We start from the raw sequence: 18730 nt of genomic DNA, 5'->3' as shown, positions 1-18730 counted from the left end.
TGTGTTGAGGTCATGCTAGGTCCTCCTTGCTTCCATTGCAGCACATGATCTTGGGCTTTAGTTGTCTTCCATTTCCCAGAGTGGTTCCTGGAAGAAAACAGGAAGGGCAAATTGACTAGATTGAAAAGCAATTAGAGGCCGACTTTCCTTTACTCAAGTGGCTTCAAGAAACTTGTCACTAATGGCTGTCCATCAAAGGCCAGCTCATCTGCTTGTCTGGGGTGGTCGTCTCCGTGGGGACATAGTCTTGTGCTTTCGTATATGTATCACTAAGATGGGAAAGGAGGAGATAAAGCAAGAAAGTATGAATGGCATAGGTCAGAGCCCTGTGGACCTGTCCTGGAGGAGGGATGCTTCCTTGGATAAGAGAGTCATAATTATAGGAAACATTTTCAGACACCTCAGAGTTACCCTGGTTGGATGTGCTGTCCTGTTCTAGGCCACTTGTTCCCCTGTCAAAATGTGTAGGTGTCTGATTCAGTAGTCTTATTGGGAGAGTGAGTCAGACCCCAGCTTGTCCTAATTCCAGCTCTGATGATGAAAGTCTGCATTAAATGCCCCCACCCCTGTTTCCAGTAAGACAGTATTGTGCATACCAATTCCAGCCACTAGAAAAGTGCCAGTTCATGGGCGTGGGGCTCAATGCTAGAACCGTTACTGTTCAAATGTACTGGGGTCAGAGGTAATTTGATTTGGTGATTAATTACTAAAGCAGAGAGTCTTGATTTCTTTATATGCTTTCTGAGTACCAGATTGAAAACTTAGCAACCAAGTGAACACATAGCTCAGATATTTCCCAAATTCTTGGAATTTCGTATAGCACCCTGTGTGGTTAGTTTTGACTGTCAACTTGACACAGCCTAGAATCACTTGAGAAGACAGTCTTAAGAGTACCTAGATTGGGCATGTCTGTGGGTATTTGTTGAATGAAGCGGCGGGCTGTGTTCTGCCCGGCTCCCAGCCGCCTGGCTAGCTTATGCCCCGAGTTAACAACACACAAACTGTATTCTTTTAAACACTGCTTGGCCCATTAGCTCTAGCCTCTTATTGGCTAATTCTCACATCTGGTGGCTTACTAGGGAGGATCTTAACCTGCGTCTGTGTCTGGCGGGAGAATCATGGCGACTGCCTGACTAGGTTTCTTTCTCCCAGCATTCTGTTCTGTCTACTCCGCCTACCTAATTTTCTGTCCTATTAAAGGGCTAAGGCAGTTTCTTTATTTAACCAATGGAATTAACACAAAACAGAAGACTCCCACATCAGGTATTTGTCTTGATTGCTAATTGAGATAGGGAGACCCACCCTGAATATGGGCTGGACATTGGAACTATGTGGGAAAGGAAGAAGTTAGCTTAACATTAGCAACAAACAAACAAGCATTATTCTCTCTGCTCTTCATATGACAAGACTACCTGCTTAAGTTCCTGCCTTGACTTCTCTCATAGATGACAACCTGGAATTAAAAGCCATAAACGTTTTCCTCCTATATGCTGCTTCTCGTCAGACATAGAAATGAAACTGAAACAAAATCTTAGCATTAAACACACACCATGCTTGCAGAAATCTGTAACATTGGAGGTCCACTTAGAGCAGTCAGTGAGTGCCAGGCCACACAAGGCAAGGTTTATCCACGGGGGCTTGGCAGTGGACAGTGCTGTGTATCCTGTCTGCAGACTACATGTCTACAGGGCCGTAGTTTAGAAGTCTAGGATGTTATAGATCCATCCACTGCCGCTCCAAATAAAATTTAACAACTAGAAAAGACATTATGAATATTTTTAAAAGTCCCTTGGTATTGGCTATTTAGCAAAACCTAAATCGATGGGTAGAAAGCATACACACACACACACACAAACACACACACAAATCCAATTATTAGTCAAAGACAAATTGTTAGTCTTCACCACGGTGTCAAGACAATCCCAATGTGAAAATACAATCTTTTCGACCAACAGTACTAGAATAATTGGATAGCCTTATGAAAAATAGAACCTTAGTCACTACTTCATACAAAATTCAATTTAGGTGTGACATAGACCCAAATAGAAGATCCATCATGATAGCATTGCTAGAAGAAAATGTTAAGAGAAAGTCTTCGAGAGTGTAGAGTAGGCAAAGATGTCTTGGGACACCCAACAATAGTCTTACGAGTGAAAATTGAAAAATTTTGCCTTCCTCATCATTTAAAATGTATCCTTTGAAAGGCATTGTTTAGAAAATGAAAAGTTGGGCCTAAGAAGACATACAATTTATAAAACTAACAAAGAATATATTCAGAATAAGTTATATATCCCTTCAAACCAATAATAAAAAGCAAAAAACACATTTTAAAAGTGACTGAAAGATATGAATAAGACACTTCATGGCCATGACGATAAGGAAGGTGAAGAATGGTGAAAATCCACACGAAAAAATTCCCAATGCCATCAGCCACTGGAGAGATGGGAATGCAAACTGCAGGGAAATGTTGTAGCTGCTGGCAGGAGTGAGTGACAAAGCAGGTTCTGATCCTGCCTATACTCCTGGGAACAGAATTATCTGTACACCCAGCATAACCACTTTTGTCTTGCATGGACGCTGCAGATTCTGAGTCTGTCACAGCATGGCAAAGAGGAGCATGTGACAGCTCCCACACAGAGGTTTCTCTGTGCCTGAGCTTGAAGAAGTGGTATCCTCACAGTTCACATGACCGATTTGAAAGTAATAGACCAAGTTCTACTGGCGGGGAAAGGACCTCAGAAATAACATTTATCGAATTATTTGTTTATGTGTGGTTTGCTGGCCTAACGTCCCCTCTGGAGCTATGAAGAAGTTCATTCGCTTCTGGTGTGTTTCAACTCTATTCCTGGAAGTGGGCTAATTGTTTTTTATCACATGGAATTTTGCTCTATGCAGAGTGGTGGCAATCCTGGTGCTATGTTTCCAGTGGTCTTCTAAATATTACTGTAGGAGGCTGGTGAAGAAGAGAGAGCACTTAGCTTGGAAAAGAGAAGATCCTCTCCCCTCTCTTCCCCTAACCCTAACCCCCTTAGCTATAATTAAAGATCTGCTGTGTAAAAGAATAGATATTGCATTTATTCTGTGTTGTCCCCAAAGCATAATTCAGACTCATGGAGCTCAGCTTAAGGCAAATCTGTTTTTATTCAAACAACAGATCTCTCTTGAAACAGAACAAACCTCAGATGAATTCTACATCTCTAGAGGTGTCAAATGGACAGGCACTTGCTGGGAGATGATTCGTAGACTGGCTTAAAAATTGGCCCGTTGGATCCTTGATGTTTTAGACATGCCAGGCAACCCCAGTAGAAAGGTAGGGTTTGGGGGACCTTATAGATAAGACTGTCTGTGTTGGCTCCCTGTTGCTGGGATACACTCTGAGAGCAGGGAGGCAGGTGCCACTTGTACACAAGGGGTAACTTTTGGAAGTGAGATCGAGCGCTGTAAATTTTGGTCTTTGAAGGTGGATTTGGGTTTGGCAACGAGCTCTGAGGGCTTTGTTGGGATCATCATGTTAGACAATTCTGCTGAACACCGTGTTTGTTGGGATCATCATGTTAGACAATTCTGCCGAACGCCGCAAAAGATGAGCATAACAGAGGCTTGACTGCGGAGTGGGCAGGCTGATTTTCCTGGCATGCCTGTGAGGTCAACATGAAACACTGCATGTCCTCACTCAGTGTCACTCGGATGATGTCTACAGTTGGGAAATCTCTGTGGGAAGCTGTGTTTCACAAGGGTCCAGTTCTGGAGGGACTTTTGTAAAGGTCAGCCTCACACTTTACAGGCCCAGGGTCTGGGTATACTCAGGGATTGCTTGTTTCATTTCTTCAGACCTCAGGGTCTGCTCACAGCCCAGATCCAGGCTTCCTTCTCTAGGATGCCCTACAGTCTATAGTAGGCTTAGAAAGGCCTTGCAGGCCTGCCAGTACTGGTCTGGGGGATACTAGTGACTGACTTTCTCTACCCTGCCTTTCTCTCTCCATATTTCTGTGGGCTCATTTCTCTGATGGCCCTTCTGATGGCAGCATGACTCTCCTGGATTCTCTACTTGTTTGGAAGATGTTTCCAGCTGGACAGTTGCTGGTGCCAGCTGCGTACAAACAAAGGGAGCAGCTGCCTGCCTTGTGGGACCTGAAAACCGAGGATGTCATCTATAGTTCTCTTTAGAGGAAATAGAACAGGTCTGCCCTTCAAAAGGGACCTGGATTAAATGATGTGTGTGTGCGTGTACACATGCGTGTGCTTGTGTGCATGTAAGTATGTAAGTGTGTGTGTAAGTATGCATGTGTGTGTGTGAAGGAGGGGCTGTTGAAGAGAGAGAATGTTGAGAAACCATGATCCATGTTTAAGTAATAAGCATGACTACAGAGTTCTTTTGACACAAGACTTGGAAACATGGAATAAGAATGGCAGGGTATTGAGGATCAAAGTGACAGGGGAAGAGATTGGGTATCTTGGTGTAGGATTCCCCTCTGCATGCTGTGAATATCTTTTATTACCATTGGTTAATAAGCTGCTTTGGCTTATGGCAGGGCAGAATATATCTAGGTTGGAAAACTAAAATGAATGCAGGGAGAAAGAAGACAGAGCCAGGTAGATATCATGGAGCCGCCCATGAAACAAGTTGTGAGATTATAAACCACAATCCTTGTGGTAAATATAAAATAATAGAAATGGATTGATATAAGATATAAGAGCTAGTTAGGAATATGCCTGAGCCATTGACCAAACAGTGTTGTAATTAATATACTTTTTGTGCGATTATTCAGGTCTGGTGGCCAGGAAAGGAAAGCACAGTACCCATTTACATAATGGACAGTCAACAGCATACAGCCACATACAGCCTAAGAAAGCTTTAAAAAAGGGTCTCTAGACCCACAAAAATGGGAGTCAACTGGACTTCTTGGTAGCTGCATTTTTCAAATAGGTTCTGTTTGCTGACCACCAGCAGAGGGGCAGCTTCTTAAAGAGATGACTTACTGGTTCTTGCTGGTGGCAGGAACAGCTTTGGCTCATTCTGGAGGTCGTGCTATAGAGCACATAGATGGGGTTTGTGAGCAGAGTGCTACACATTGCCTAATGGTAACATAGACATACTATATCCCTGGAGTTGGGGTGGTGAGCATAGCTTACAGAGCCAGTGAATGTATCTCAGCCATTTTGGATGGAGTGGAGCCAGGCAAAGCAACAGCATGAGTTCCAGTTATTCCTGCTTAGCATTAAAAAAAAAAAAACCTCTCCTGATCAGAAAATGATTACAGATACACAATACAACAGATTTAGATAAAAAAGATCTCTGAATGGGTTACAGTGTTGAATGAATGTACATGGGCTTAGGAGAGAGAGAGAAAAAAATACAAACAGTCATAGATTAAAGGAGTAAAGATAATAAAATAAATGTTGAAAAGTAATAGAGTAAAAAAAGACACATAAAATGGAATATATACAGAGAGTCTGGATTATGTGCATTAATTGTGTTTTCTTTGGATTTTTTTAAACTGTTAATGAATTAGCTGCTGAAAAACATTGATTCTGGGGCTAAACCAACATATGTACTTCAAAGGTATCTTGACTTCAAAATTTGAGTCTAAGGATATGTTACTTTGGAAAAGAGGTTCTGCTTTTATCCACAGAAGATGAGAACCTTTGGATCCCTTTCAGGCTAATGTGGTTTAACAGAAGAAGAAACCCCAAAAGTTCTCCATGAACCCTAAAAATACTTTGCCCAACAAACAGTAGGAAGCAGTTTATAGAAAACAGGGTCCAAATTTCCAAAATGATTGTCTATAAATGTTTGTTTTGATTAAAAGGGCTTGATTATAAATGGTTAATGGTTACAGTCAATCTCTTTCTAAAAAAGAGGGAGGATATTATATAGAAATGAATACTTTGCATTGGGATGGTCTTTGCTTTATTAATACAAATTTACAATCAGTTTTGTTATATGTGTATTTCTATTCCTGTTTAAGGTATTGTGTTTATACAGCTCATTTAAAAATTTAATAAATAATTAAAAATTGTAGATTAATAGATAGTCATTTATAGTAGTCAAACTTGGGGTCATGTTAGTTTTTCTAGATATACAGAGATATATTTCAGTTAGATAGATAATCTTCAACACTTCAAAGACCTACAGAATAAGGCATTTAAAATGTTTTAAGAATTTACACTTTTCTCAATAGTGAGACATGTCTTCTTCTGATAGCACAAATCTATTTCAAGAGAATGATGGGCATCAAAGAGGCTCCTTATTTTGTTAGCCATTTGAGCAAGAAACTGCTCTTGCCTGGACTGCTTGATGGTCTACTGTGTAAACTGGACATGTAGGACCCACAGAAAAATGACTGCTGAACTTGCCAAAAGATGGTGAGATAGTCCTTCAGGATTCCTGCTTCATGAAAGAGTCTGCTAGATGTTCTGCAGCACACAGAAGAAATTGATTGACAAACTGCCAATACAGGCAAAACAGTCTTTCAAATTTTCTGCTTCATAGAAAAGTCTTCCAGATATAAATGGGCTGTAGACTGAAGATGGATACCCCAACATTACAGAAGAACTTTGGGTGACTATCTAGGCAGCAAGATGTCTCTGTCAGTTCTAGAGTTTTGAAAGTTGCTTACAATGTACTTCCTGTTTACTTAGGTAATATTATATCCTTCTGGGATCTTTGATGGAGTAGAAGACAGACAGTTATAGTTTTCCTTAGTTATGATAAAAGATAAATTAGATGATAAATTATTTTCTTCAGTTTTGTCAGATACAAATAGACTAAATATTATAACTGTAATTCTTGCTTGATACCTGTTTTGTTATATGTAATTTTACTATGTTAAAATTGAAACCTTCCTTTTTATTTAGACAGACAAGAGGAGATGATGTGGGTTTCCTTCTGCATGCAGTGTATGTTTTATTACCATTGGTTAATAAAGAAGCTGTTTTGGCCTATGGCAGAACAGAATATAGCTAGGCGGGAAAACTAAACTGAATGTAGGCAGTAAGAAGGCAGAGTCAGGAAGATGCCATGTAGTTGCCCAAGAAGCCAGATGTGAGGTAACACACCACAAGCCTGGAGGTTAAATATAAAATAATAGAAATGGGTTAGTTTAAAATGTAAGAGCTAGCTAGGAATATGCCTGAGCTGTTGACCAAACAGTGCTGTAACTAATATAGTATTGTGTGATTATTTAGGTCTGGGTGGCCGGAAAACCAAATGTAGTCTCCATTTACAGCAGTTGAAGACAAGCATTTGGAAATCCATCCTAGCTTGGCTTCAGTCTGCCCTACAGTCTGTATTGACAGAGGCAGCAGATGGGCAGCCTATCACGGAGTGCTCAGATCACAGCTCTTTTACTAGGTATCGCTGGTTGGCTAGAACATGGGGATGGGAGGCACACAACACTTAGATGTCTTCATTCTGCAGGGTCATGGTACAGACGACTGTTTACTACATCATCAAATTGTACTATACTCCAAAGTATCAGCCCTGCCTGTAGGCTCACCTTGGCCCCATTTACAATCAGGGGCTTTGGGATGAAGCAGTGACCCAGGCCTGAGACAAGCAATCCATCATGATTTTCTGGTCGTGGTGATTGGTTCAGGATTTGAAGTGAGAATGTCATTCAGAATGATACTTTTGGGGGGAGTCATGGGATCAAGGCAAGGATCTTATTCTCAAACTGATTCCGAGTAATAGAATTCTTTCAGTCATCTTTAAACTCTAAGGACTCCAAGTAGGTCCCTACAGGACAAACATGACTGAAAGCTGAAAAAAAAAAATCAAGCCCTGATGATGTTACTTGTACTCTGAATGAATGGAACTTGAAGCTGTCAGGACCATGGACCTTGCAATAATTTTTCTTCTATAAATAAATTCAGGTGGGAACCCCTGTTGCTTGCTCTGAGGCTGCTCTGACCACAGTGACTGTCTGCAGCCAGTAGACAGGACCAGAGCCAGTAGGATGTCTGCACTGATAGAAGCTGCAGAGTAATGAGTTCCCTTCAAGGTGGGCTTTTAGTGGAGCTGTCTGAAGGCTAGACAAGTTCTCTCGAAGGTGATGGCCTTTCCAGAGCCAGGATGGACAGCCTGCACTGAATGTCTCAGATGACAAAGTACAGCATTTGTTCAAGCATCAAGAGGGGTGGGGCTTGGATTGGGCTGTTCTTTAAATTCCTTTTTTCTCCTTTTATTGAAAATAGATGTTTTTCTCCTCACATAGTATATCATGATTACGGCTTTTCCTCCCCGTTCCTCCCCACCTCCCCTCCCATTTGGGTTCCCTCTCTTTCTGTCTTTCATTAGAAAACAAACATAATAATGAATTGAAATACAATATGATAAAACAAAATCTATCACGTCAGAACTGGACAAAGCAAACAAACAGCAGGGAAATAGCTCAAGAGAGGGCACGAGAAATGAAAGCCCACTTGTTAACACACTTAGGATCCCCATAAATGCTCTGAACTGGAAGCCATGATATATACGTCAGGACTGCTGTAGACCCATGTAGGCCCTGTGCATGATGCCTCAGTCTGTGAGATTTTATGAGCTTTGGCTGTGATGATTTCGAGGGCCTTGTTTTTTTGGTGTTCTCCATCCCCTCTGGCTCTTTTTTTTTTTTTTTTTTTGATTTTTCGAGACAGGGTTTCTCCATAGCTTTTGGTTCCTGTCCTGGAACTAGCTCTTGTAGACCAGGCTGGCCTCGAACTCACAGAGATTCGCCTGCCTCTGCCTCCCGAGTGCTGGGATTAAAGGCGTGTGCCATCACCGCCCGGCTCCCTCTGGCTTTTACACTCTTCCTGCTTCCTCTTCCCCAGGGTTCTCTGAGCTCCTTTAGGGCCGATTGCTTCTAGGTCTCTCATTCTCAGCATTATGTCAGGCCGTGGGTCTCTATATTTGTTTCTACCTGCTGCAGGAGGACGCTTCTCTGATGATCGCTGATCAAGACGCTGATCTAAGAGTATAGAAGAATGTCATTAGGAGTCGTTTTATTGCTATTTTTTTCAGAACAGTAGTATTTGGCTTTACCCGTGACCCTGGGCTATCTAGTCTCAGATTCTTGGTCACCCAAGTCATGTCAGGGGTGGGTTCCATCTCCTGGAGTGAGCCTTAAGTCAAATCAGATGCTGGCTGGCTGCACCCACAAGCTTTGTGCCACCAGTGCCCTAGCACATCTTGAGGTAGGACACCATAGTAGCTCAGAGGGACGTGACTGGTTTGAAGTCACATCCTCTTCCAAAGTCTCTCTCCAGGTAACTCTACTACAAATAAGAAGGGAAAAGCATAATACTTCTTATGCCATAAAGATGGCATGTGCCTATAACCCAGAGGATCATAAATCCAAGGCCAATCTTGCGGGCTGCATAGAGGATTTTGAGGCCAGCTTGAGGTACACGAGGCCCTGCCTCAAACAGACCACAGATAAAAACATAAACCTACAGCTCTCGTTTGTGATCTCCACCACACACCTAACCCTGTCTCACTTCTCTGTGTGACTGGCAGATGCCCTCTACTCCAGGGAAGAGGTGAGCTATTAATCCTAGTATCCAGCACCCTACTTTGCATAGCGGCTTCATTGGTGCTTACAGTTAACTGATGCCTCAACATTAGCATCCTTGTTAGCACCCACCCAGAACATGGCTACCTGGCAATCTCAGCTGTAGGCCGCCAGAGCTCACCATGGGCCTCTTGGACTATTTCATCAAGCTGTGGGAAGATGGCTGTCTTCATAGCTGTTAGGCCCAAGTCAAGGGGGAGACAGCGACATCCTTCCCTTCCATAGCTGTCCTCATCTCCCTGCTTGTGATGTCCCATGTGCCTGGCTATGTATACAGCCACGCAAGGATTTGTTCGCTCAGCAATGCTCACCAAGCACCCATGGCATGCTGGCGCACACCGTGGAGAAAGCAAACACTGCTCCCGTGTCTTCAGTTGCTGGGATGGTGTCGTGTTCCTTCCACACAGCCCGGGCTCCTCCCTGAGGTGCCTCGGATCAGCCGTGTAAGGTCTGACAAGTGCCCTTGGGTACAGGGTCTGCTTACCCTTTGCTGATGCCCAAGTTTCCAGCCCAAGACCTGCTTTCTACCTGCTCCTATTTTGATTCACGTCAGATCCTCAGGACCAGAAGCCAACTTCTAATTCATCCCTGCTCACAGAATACTGGAGCGGTCCTTCCTAAGATCCAGGAAAAGTCCGAGCTCCCCAGAGACAACCCAGCAATCATGAATAATAATTCCAACAGGCGATGGGAAAGCAAAGCCAAGATCTAGCTGGGTTCAGGCTTGTGGTCGCCACCCCCAGGTCACCGATATTTATACTTGAATTTCTGACTAAGCCATGGGGCCAAGGTTCCTTCTTCTACCTGCTGCCTAACTGCCTAATGATGGCCTGCCATGTGCAGCTAGGGATGCATCGGGGCCGCTGCTGTGGTCCAAAGCCACTGAGGGTGGGGAAGAGATGGAGTCCCGGATACTACCTAGCACTGGTGGCACGAGGTGGAAGGGGCCGGGGTTCACTTTTTGCTCTCAGTCTGTGCCAAGGTTTTTGTACGACTCTCTGGCACCTTCTGAGAGAAAGAGAAGCTTGGGAGCAATCTCGTGGGAACTTCCTAGACTCAGGGGTGGGAAAGGAAAGAATTTGAGCTTGGTAAGGTTTAGGAAGGCAGAAACCAGGAAGGAATAAGTGCTCCCATGCAGGGCCAGAGGATGCCAGGGCTGCCCTGAGTGAGAGAATCCCCAAGGCGCCCATCCACTTCAAGCCCACGTGCGGGTGTGTGTGGAAGGAGCAGAGAGCAAGAGCAGGAGTCGCGGGCTGGAGAGGAGGCGCGCAGCGGCCGCGGGCAGAGCGTGCAGCCGGGCGCAGAGCCCAGGGGCCGCCCAGTATCTGGGAAGCCACGCAGCGCGCTTGGGGAGGCCGCGACGACGACAGCGGGGGCTTCCCCAGTCTTCCCTTCCCGGGTCGCGGGTGCGGGGCGCGAGTCCAAGGCACGGAAACTGCACCCGGCTCAAGGGAGCAGGGAGTCCCCGAAGCGCCCCCGATTGGCGCGATTGCGAGTGGAACACGAAGCGGCCGGTGTGTTGTTTGGGTGTCCAGGAGCCCAGAGCGTGAGATTGGGGCTGAGCCCTCCCCGCCGCCCCCACCCCGCGCCCGCCTCCCGCCCCCGCCCGCGGCCTGCAGCGCGCCTCCCTCACAGCCCAGGCTCTGGCGAGCCGCTCCGGCCGAGCCGTGGGAGCCACGGACAGCGCCAGCTGCGGCTGCGGGAGCTACTCCGGCTGCACCATGCGGGAGCTGGCCATCGAGATCGGGGTGCGAGCCCTGCTCTTTGGGGTCTTTGTGTAAGTAGTGGTGCGCCGCGGGGGGGACCCAAAGACCCAGCCTCTGGGATCCCCAACTTTGTTTGAGCTGCTGCGTCCCGCAGGGGCCTGGGTTCGAGGTTCTCTCCTTGGTTGGTGCCTGGGCTGTACCCTGTGGGATCAAAGGCAACCCTCTCCTTTTCTTGGGACCCTTGGTGCACAGTGATCCTAGCATGCCTGACTGGGACTGGGATCTGGTTCCATAGTAACCCCTAGTCTGGAAGCGCGTCAGGCACCCCCCTAACTAGGGTACCCAAGTCTGAGCCTTCGCCAGCTCTGCACACCTGTCCCTGGGATTTAGGCTGCCCCTTAAACCAGGACATGCAGCCTGGCCGGTGCCGTAGGGAAGTTTCTCTCTCCGTGATCTTTTGAAGCTGATAATGGCTGGTTGTTTTTGCTCTTGGCCCCATCTCCCGCCACCCCGTGCTGTGCCGGGGCAGCCAGGGTCAGCCTAGGTCTCCTTGGATGTCCCTGGCTCCTGAGCTGACAGCCCCACGGAGCATCTTCCCAAGAGGTGTCTGCCTTACTTCTCTGACTGGAAAACTGTTGCCATGGAGGGTTGGGCAGGTCAGGAACTGCAGCTGCCTGCGGGGCTGGGAACACCAGGAGCTCCTTTTACGTGTGGGTTTTCTTCTCCTGAGAGACAGAAGCCCTTCAGGGACAGCACTGAAATGTCCAGGTTGCACCTGGGAATAGTCATTTCCGAAAAAGGAGGGAGCCTAGTGCAATTCCTTCAACCATGTCTGTGCTTCCTGTGCTTCCTCAGGGACCCGGACTGCCTCTCACTGGTCCTAAGGCCCCCCATAGGGAGCTTTCTCCTCTCTCTAGTCTGTCTTGTTTAAAGCCACCTAGCAGCCAGCCTAGCAGTCATCAAGGCTGACACTTGTCCCTCTAGTAGCAGGCCAGATTTTCTCTCTCCTACCCCTTGCTGGCTGACACTTTAAATATTAAAGTTGCATGGACTCTCTGAATTTGCTGGTATCTTGGTGTGTGTGTGTTGGGGGGGTGCGGTGTCCCATCAAGACAAACAGGACCCGCCCCCCCAATCATGGCAGATGTGTAATATCAACGACTACTTGTGAACCTCAAGGTACACGCATGGAAAGTAACGCTTGTGTGTGTGTGTGTGTGTGTGTATGTGTGTGCCCACATATGTGTTTAAACTAGGGATTAAATTCATCCTGAGGATCCATTCAAACCATCAGAAAAGGCTGAGAGCTTCCCAGATGCGGGCCACCCCACTCCCCCTCCCCGTGCAGCCTTCCTACTGAACACTGGTGTTATTCACTGGGAACAAGGAGCGGGAACTTCAGTTGGATCTTGATGCAACTGAAAAAAAAAAATGCCCTTTCCTCTCCTCTCACTCTGTCTCTCTACCTTTGGAGTAAACATTCCAAGGGGTGGTTTATGGGCAGTTTCCAGTTGGCAGATAGCCTAAAACCCTATCCAATTATTACTTGCTAAAAATGATAGACTAGTGTTTAGTGCATGGTAGACGCTAACATTTGTTGGGGCACTGTCTGTACAAGAAGAAAATGCAGGAGTAAAGTGAAGTGGGCTCGCAGGCTGTCTGCTTGAATTTCTTCCGGGAATATTTGTCTTAAAAGGGTCTAGCCATGTGTACATATTCGTATGTTCTCACTTTTCCCTTCAAACATTCTTCCAAACACTTAGGAAATGTTTACAAATACACAATGGCTCGTGTAGTGAATTAGAAAACTTGGTAGAGGATGTTTATATGTGTCAGGCTTCTTTTAAGATTGTTATGTAAAAAAAAGAAGTCACTTTTCAGTCTTTCTGCAAAGCCCCCTCCTGTGTCCTCAGTGGGGGATCTGCAATCACCTCCCACTGCAGGACACAAACGGATGTCGGTCTTGGCACGAGTCTTGAGTTTCCTATGAAATTACAAATATTACATACAGAGACCAGATTGGCCCTAAGGACAAGCTGCGGGTGTCGGTTCAGACAGAGAACGGCTTCGGGGAGAGCCTAGGAGGAGCAGGGACACAGATGACCCCTTGTTTCCTCAGATAAGCTCCTGGCGCCTTGACAGAGGCTAGCTTTGGGAAGGAAGTCTTCTTCCTTTCTGCAACACTGTAGTGAGGAGGAGATGGGTGTCTCCACAGCTCTAGAAGACTTGGGAAACCCCTTCAGGCAAGCTGAACCTGGTCTCCCCGCCACACTGACAAGCATGGATGGTGTAGTTCATCGCCCACTTGAACTTGTCATGTCTGCCCTGTCTCCCAGGATGAGAGGCGAGTTTTAAACCAGAGAGAGCTCTAGAGCAGCGGCTCCCAACCTTCCTAACGCTGTGACCCTTTAATACAGTTCTTCGTGTTGTGGTGACCCCCAACCATGAAAGTATTTCATTGCTGCTTCATACTGTAACTTTGCTACTATTGTGAATTGTAATATAAATGTCTGATGTGCAGGATATCTGAGGTGAATCCCTGTGAGAGGGTTGTTCAAGCCCCAAAGGGGTTGTGACCCACAGGTTGAGAACCATTGCTCCAGAGACCTCCCTCCTCCCCCCGCTTCTCCTGGAGATGTGGCCCCCTCTGATCGTGTTTCCCTGTTTGGAAGCAGGCATGTCATCTCAGCTGATCCACAGATCTCCTCCCTGTAGACTTTAAGGGAGGGCTAATGAAATATGTTCTGACCCCATGAGCCTGTGAACCGTGTCTTGGTGACTCTTGAAGGAAAGCCCTTTGGGAGGAAGTCAGGGATGGTGTCCAGGATTTGTACACTCAAATCACAGAGATGAAGGTCTGTTGACAATCAGACTCAGTACCTTTGGAGCAGCCCTGCTTCCAAACGTAACAAGCAAACAGCCACAAAAGAAGAACAGCTATAAACAGGGATGCTACTGGGGTAGCTTGTTACCCTTAGCTTAACAGAGGACAGTGTTTACGGGAACTCCATGTTTGGGGAACTTAAGAGGGCCATGTCCAGTTTCGAGGGTACAGTCAGTGCTCTGACGCTTGTGTGCCTCAGGGTCCCTATTCGTCCTATCCAGAGATAGGAATAAGCTGTCACCCAAGACTCCAGGAGAGAATCAGCAAGTGTTTCTATAGATGCCAGCAAGAGCTGGACCTCGCCTATTAGCTCCGAGCTCCTGGTCACCAGCCCTGAGCTCTTGGTTTGCTAGTACCAGTATTCTGGTAACTTTTACTGTTGTTGCCGGTATGGGGGTTCCCATCCATTGGGGGAAAAGCAATTTGTGAGGTAGTGAGGAAGGCTACCACATATGGGGGCTGGAGAGATGGCTCGGGGGTTTTGAACACTTAGTGCTTTTATAGAGGACCAAAATTCAGTGCCCAAGACCCTCATTGGGCATCTCACAAATACCTTTTAGTCTAACTCCAGGAGTTGTAATACCTTCTTCGTGTCTCTGCTGGTGCCCGCATGCCCACAAATGCTTCCATACACAAGAATACACGTCACATACGACATTTGTAGGACTCCAGCCTGACTCGGTCGTGGTAGCTTGTGTAAAAATGCTCAGTTTATGGCAAAGGAGGGATAATTAGCCCAGGGAGTGAGGGGAAGGTGGGGGATAGGTGCCAGGGAGTGTTGCCCAGAGTTGACTGCTCACCTCAGCCTCCAGTGCCAGGTGTATGAGGCAGGCCTGGGCTCAAGGACATTCCTGCAGAGTAAAGGCCTGGCAGCCTGCAGGCACAGTTCAGACTGGGAACAGCTCACCAGGTGTGGCTACAGAATGTAGCTTCACTGACAAGATGAGATATTTCCTGATAGGAAATGAGCCTAGAACATAAGGAGGCCCAGTACATAGGTAGGCAGGCAGGCGTGTGTGTGTGTGTGTGTGTGTGTAGGCCAGCAGTCAACCTTATTTGTTCCTCATGCACTGTTCACTTTTTTTTTTTTTTGACTTTTTCTCTTACCAGCCTGGAACTTTCCAAGCAGTGTAGGCTAGCTAGCCAGTGAGTCCCAGATATCCACCTGCCTCTGTCTTCTCTGCGGTGGGGCTTACAGTCATGTGCCACTGTGCACAGCTTTTTGTTGTTGTTATTTTTTTAACCTGGGTTTTGGAGTTCAAACTCAGGACTCCAAGATTGCAAGGTAAACACTCTGTAGACTGTGCCGTCTTCATAGCCCGGGTCTGAAGATTTGAAGCAAAGAGCCATCTGCTCAGATATTTGCCAAATAGTGTTAAAGGACCACTCCATTGGTCACACAGGGCTTGTTCACTCCTGTGGGTAGCAGTGTGTGGCTCTACTGTGGTTGCTCTGCTTCACCCAGAGCAGGGAAGTATGTGAGTACCTCTCTTAGATGGTCTTGTCCTGGGCTCGAACGTCTCTGTGCTTGCCTGGCGTTGCCTTGCCAACAGTGCACTAGGGTTTAAGTGACATCTCCTCCCTCTTTCCTTTCCCCTTTGTTCCCCATGTGACCCGTCCATGGGCTTGGTTGATACCTTCTGACCTAGCTTCCTATGGCCATTTCCCTAGAAATCTGCGTGTGCTCTATCAACACAGGACTAAGCTACTTCCAAGGGTGGGCTGCTGGCTACCTGTGTCAGAGTTACATAGTCCAGGTCAGCACTTCATAACCTATGATTGACGTGAAAGAAATGCTGGGGTCTGCATTTTCAGCGGACAGTCTTCCCATCGACGAGGCTTTAGGAAGTTTTCGTAAATGAGTATTGCTCTTTCAAAGTCTCCTCTGCTTCTTCTCACCTTCTAGGCTGTGTGAAAAAGCTGCCCTCCCTGGCCCTGCTAAGAAATTCAATGAAGCCAGGCAAGGAGCCCTAGTCCAGGGAGCCCTGAGTAGAGGTAGCATGAGTTTCCTTAGGGGAGCGCATAGTATACCGACATACATACTTTTGAGAGAGGACCACCAGGATAGCTGCCATGAAGGCTCATGACATTGTAGGTGGATTCTAGGACAGAAGGTAGCTCTGTTAACTGAGTGGGGGGCGATTGGCTAGTTACTGCAGCACTGGTCTGTTCTGCGATAGCACACCTATAGTAGTTCTGTTGCCATTTACAGCAAGTTTCAAATGACATATTAGAGCAAAGTGGTATGACGGAAGGCCATGGGCTTTGGATTTATATGGATTCACATTTGAATTTTTGCCGTCACTAATTAGCAAATTGCTTTGGATCTCTGAACCTTAGTTACTTAGTATGAGAAGTGTAGATAATGGCTCACTGGATTTGATTAGAATAGGGGCTTTTAGTGCCTAAGTAGAAGCTACCGTCGTCTCTCCTGGCTCTCATTAATCCTTATTACATATATGTAGTGTCTGTGGATGGCACTACAGTAGACTTGTTATGACTGTGGCCTTTAGCCTTAGATGGCCTGAGTTTCTATCCTAATGTTGCCTCTTATAAGCTTATAAGTGAGTCTTTGGGAAAATTATTTATCCAGCTTAAAGCTGTGTGTCCCCATCTGTTTAATAAGGACATGGAACGATATTCATGAACAACAGGCTTGTGTTTATTAAGTGAGACAGTATTTAGCTCATTGTAGGTGCTCAGAAAAGCGAATGCCATTGTTGTCCTTTATTAAAATAAATCCAATATGTGAAGAGGAATGCCACCAATAGCTAATACCATTCTTATCATAAATTATTCACTATGGGGCTTCTAGCAAAGAATAAAGTCCTTTAAGTATATTTTGAGGGATTCCTTTTAGCCCACCTAGCGTTTCAGCTTACTATAAACTCAGTGACCCCAACCCTCATAGCTGATGGGTCTTGTTATCCAATGGGGTGGAGAGCTCAGCCCCCTGGCTTCTTAGGGACCAAAAGTGTCACCAGTTCATCTGTATCAGATAATGTGTTAATGGAAACAATCTGTTCCTGTTGCCTTTGGAGTCACCGAGTTCAGTTAGACCCACACCCAGGAGCCTTCTCCATCAAACACCCTCTTGCCTTCATCTCGGCGTGTAGGAGTAAGTGTCTTCTTGCCCTGGAAATGCGGCTTCCCGATTGACTGACAAATAGTGCTTCTGTTTAAAAATAATATTGGCCATCGTAAAGTGAGATGGCTCAGCCCAGAAATCTCAGGACTGATGGTCTTTTCCCACAGGGAGATGACAAAAAGGGATGATCAGTTTCAGAACTGGTGGATACAGTTAGCTCAGTTATAACGATGATACCTCTTATGAGCCACACAAGACTTATAAAAGCTTGGCACTTGTATTTTTCAGGGATAGTGTTTGTAAATATAAAAATCATTTTTGTAATGTTGTGTCTTTAAAACATGATTATCTTGCTGCCATGTGTGGAAGAGCTACAAACCCCACTTCGAGACACTTTGAGGTTCTGAAGTGAGAGGATGCTGCAGGTACATGCCACAGTGAATCCTGGGGACAGCCCATCCCAAGCTGCTGCCTGCAGGTACATGCCACAGTGAATCCTGGGGACAGCCCATACCAAGCTGCTGCCCGGAAGCTGGGGGCTGATGTTACACTGTTTCTACTGAAAACAGAGGCCCAGAGAGCAGGCTCAGACTCAGTAGGGGCATTTAGGTCAGTTTCCAGAAAGCTGGAATCAGCTGGTCAGTGCTGGATGCTTCTTTCTGCCTTATCAGAGGGGGTTAAAGGTATATTACCATTGAAATGGGAGTTTGAGCCATATGAAATTGTAGGTGTTCGACTGTTTTGACCTACAAAACTGGAAATTTCATCTAGTTCAATCCAAAAATAACAGACACAAAGAAAAGTACCCTATTTGTAACCGTGGAGCAGCCCAGAGCAGCCGCCAGATGCCATTCCTACTTCTGTGGCTGCCCTAATACATGTTTTTGAGTCAACATGAATGGATTCACAGTGGTGTGTGCTTCCACGTGACTTTTGCCTCAGCTGTGACAATTCATTCCACACTGCCGTGAGCACTTGGTTGTTCTTATCACCATAGAGATATCTATGTATGACTGAAACCCTGCTTAGCTACTCATGCTGCTGGTTATTAATGGTTTTAACAATTAAGTATAATGCCGGTATGATTTTTGATGAATCTATTTGTAGTTAGGGAGAGCTATAGTTTGGGTGAATACACTGGTGTTTGTTTGTTTGTTTGTTTTGGTTTATCGAGACAGGGTTTCTCTGTAGCTTTGGAGCTTGTCCTGGAACTAGCTCTTGTAGACCAGGCTAGCCTCGAAATCACAGAGATCCTCCTGCCTCTGCCTCCCGAGTGCTGGGATTAAAAGCCTGTGCCACCACCGCCTGGTGTTTTTGTTTTTTAACAAAGTGTTTGGCTTCTCTTTGTCCAACAAGAACTCTGAAATTGCAAACCAATTTATATAGCACATCACTTCCCCTTGGAGAGTTTCTCTGAGAGACCTCCAGAAGCATCCCACTCTGTAGAAGGGTAGGCATCATGACACATGGTCACATAGTTAAGTCCTGACTCTGTGAA

At 45.9% G+C, this 18730-nt stretch overlaps 1 protein-coding gene across 2 annotated transcripts in view; it reads left to right on the top strand.

Annotated features, from left to right (window-relative positions):
• Window positions 1-18730, top strand: part of Plpp4 (phospholipid phosphatase 4) — a 144016-nt gene that overhangs the window by 8471 nt on the left and 116815 nt on the right. Inside the window, exon 1 of one of the 2 annotated variants that reach the window (XM_057779294.1) lies at window positions 10919-11331. The exons of the other annotated variant lie outside the window; for it this stretch is intronic. Within the exon in view, the coding sequence (XP_057635277.1) occupies window positions 11276-11331 (56 nt within the window). The 5' untranslated portion in view covers window positions 10919-11275. Of the gene's footprint in view, window positions 1-10918; window positions 11332-18730 lie in introns of those variants that run through there. 2 annotated transcript variants of the gene reach the window in all.

Source organism: Chionomys nivalis, chromosome 8 (genome assembly GCF_950005125.1).
Source record: "Chionomys nivalis chromosome 8, mChiNiv1.1, whole genome shotgun sequence".
Lineage (NCBI taxonomy): Eukaryota > Metazoa > Chordata > Mammalia > Rodentia > Cricetidae > Chionomys > Chionomys nivalis.
This window is presented reverse-complemented; position numbering and strand designations above follow the sequence as displayed.